We start from the raw sequence: 1,297 nt of genomic DNA, 5'->3' as shown, positions 1-1,297 counted from the left end.
CACATGCTCCATTCTATGATATCGACACCCGGCCATGACAGATAATGGAGATGTTAAATATCTGGCATGCTCCATGCTATAGGTAACATTGCTAACCATTGCATTAACCTCATAGGTTAACACAATATTATCCACGAGTATGATTCATTAATATAAATAAATTCATAAATATAATTCACAAACGTACCTTTCTTACCTTCTTTTGCAAGAGTCACACCCTTTCATAATACAAATCCTTTGAAAAGTCACAACACTTCATAATTATAATCCTTTTGAGAAGTCACAACACTTCATAATTAAAATCCTTTGGAAAAGTCCAAATACTTTATAATCAAAATATTTTTGAAGAGACAACTATTCATTATTATGACAGGAAGATTATTTTATGTCACAATAATTTTTTTTGGCAGGGCAGATTTCCACTTATGGCCAAACTGTGGCATATGGATTTTGATCCTCTCTTGGAATCCTTTAATAAGTACCCTATCTGGGTTCGGCTTCCTAATCTTCCGATTCATCTTTGGCAGGATTCAGTTTTTGAATCTATTGGGAACGCTATTGGGGATTTCTTATATGTGGATGCTGACACTTCGGATATTTTCCACTCGACCTGTGCTCGCTTCCTTGTTGACTTGGATGTTTCTAAAGGTCTTCTTGAGGCAGTTTGTTTGGATTCCCCGAGGGGGTCTTGGTCTCAAATGTTGGATTTCGAGGGAATCCCTTTTCGTTGCAGGAAATGCCACTTGACGGGTCATGTTGCTGCTCATTGTGTTGTTGGGAAATCCAAACCCAGGCGTTCCCCCTCTTGGTGGACTAGGGCCTCCTCTGAGCATTATATGGTGAAACAATCCTTGGTTGCTCCTGTGGTTTCAAAGGTTTAGGCTAGTGTTCCTTTCGTGCCGGTGGTTGCGGAGGTTGCTTTGGCGTCTCATCCTGTGGATTCTGTGGCTATGGGCAGCGTTCTTTCCAAGCTGGTGGTAAAGGATTTGGTCTCTCCCCTTGCTTCGGTTGACCCTCCTAGGGGTCAGTTGTCGTCTGTCTCTCATAGGGTTGCTGAGGCCTCTGCGTCCCTTGGGTTCCATGGGTCTTTGTCCTCTGAGGATTGGGTGATCGAGGCAGCGAAGTTTGAGGACGGTTGGATTGCAGTTAAAGGGAAGAAGGCTAAGCCTTCTGCTCCCGCTTTAGATATGACCTTTCGGTCGCGTAAGGGTAACCTGATTTTAAAAGGATAATCTTTTGTTCCCTTATGCTGACTGGTTCTTCTGGGTTGGTGTTATGGTCTTGTCTCTGGTTTTCT

General features: G+C 42.7%; 1 protein-coding gene across 1 annotated transcript; it reads left to right on the top strand.

The window, feature by feature from the left end:
* The first annotated feature begins 443 nt into the window (after positions 1-443).
* Positions 444-881, top strand: LOC149573306 (uncharacterized). Its single transcript, XM_089815939.1, has one exon. The coding sequence runs from the start codon at positions 444-446 to the stop codon at positions 879-881; it is 438 nt and encodes a 145-aa protein (XP_089672065.1).
* The last annotated feature ends 416 nt before the right edge of the window (positions 882-1,297 follow it).

Source organism: Cupressus sempervirens, chromosome 2, assembly GCF_028749045.1.
Source record: "Cupressus sempervirens isolate cs-2001-9-10 chromosome 2, ASM2874904v1, whole genome shotgun sequence".
Lineage (NCBI taxonomy): Eukaryota > Viridiplantae > Streptophyta > Pinopsida > Cupressales > Cupressaceae > Cupressus > Cupressus sempervirens.
Note: the sequence above shows the minus strand (reverse complement) of the source record. Positions and strands in the feature narration are given on the sequence as shown.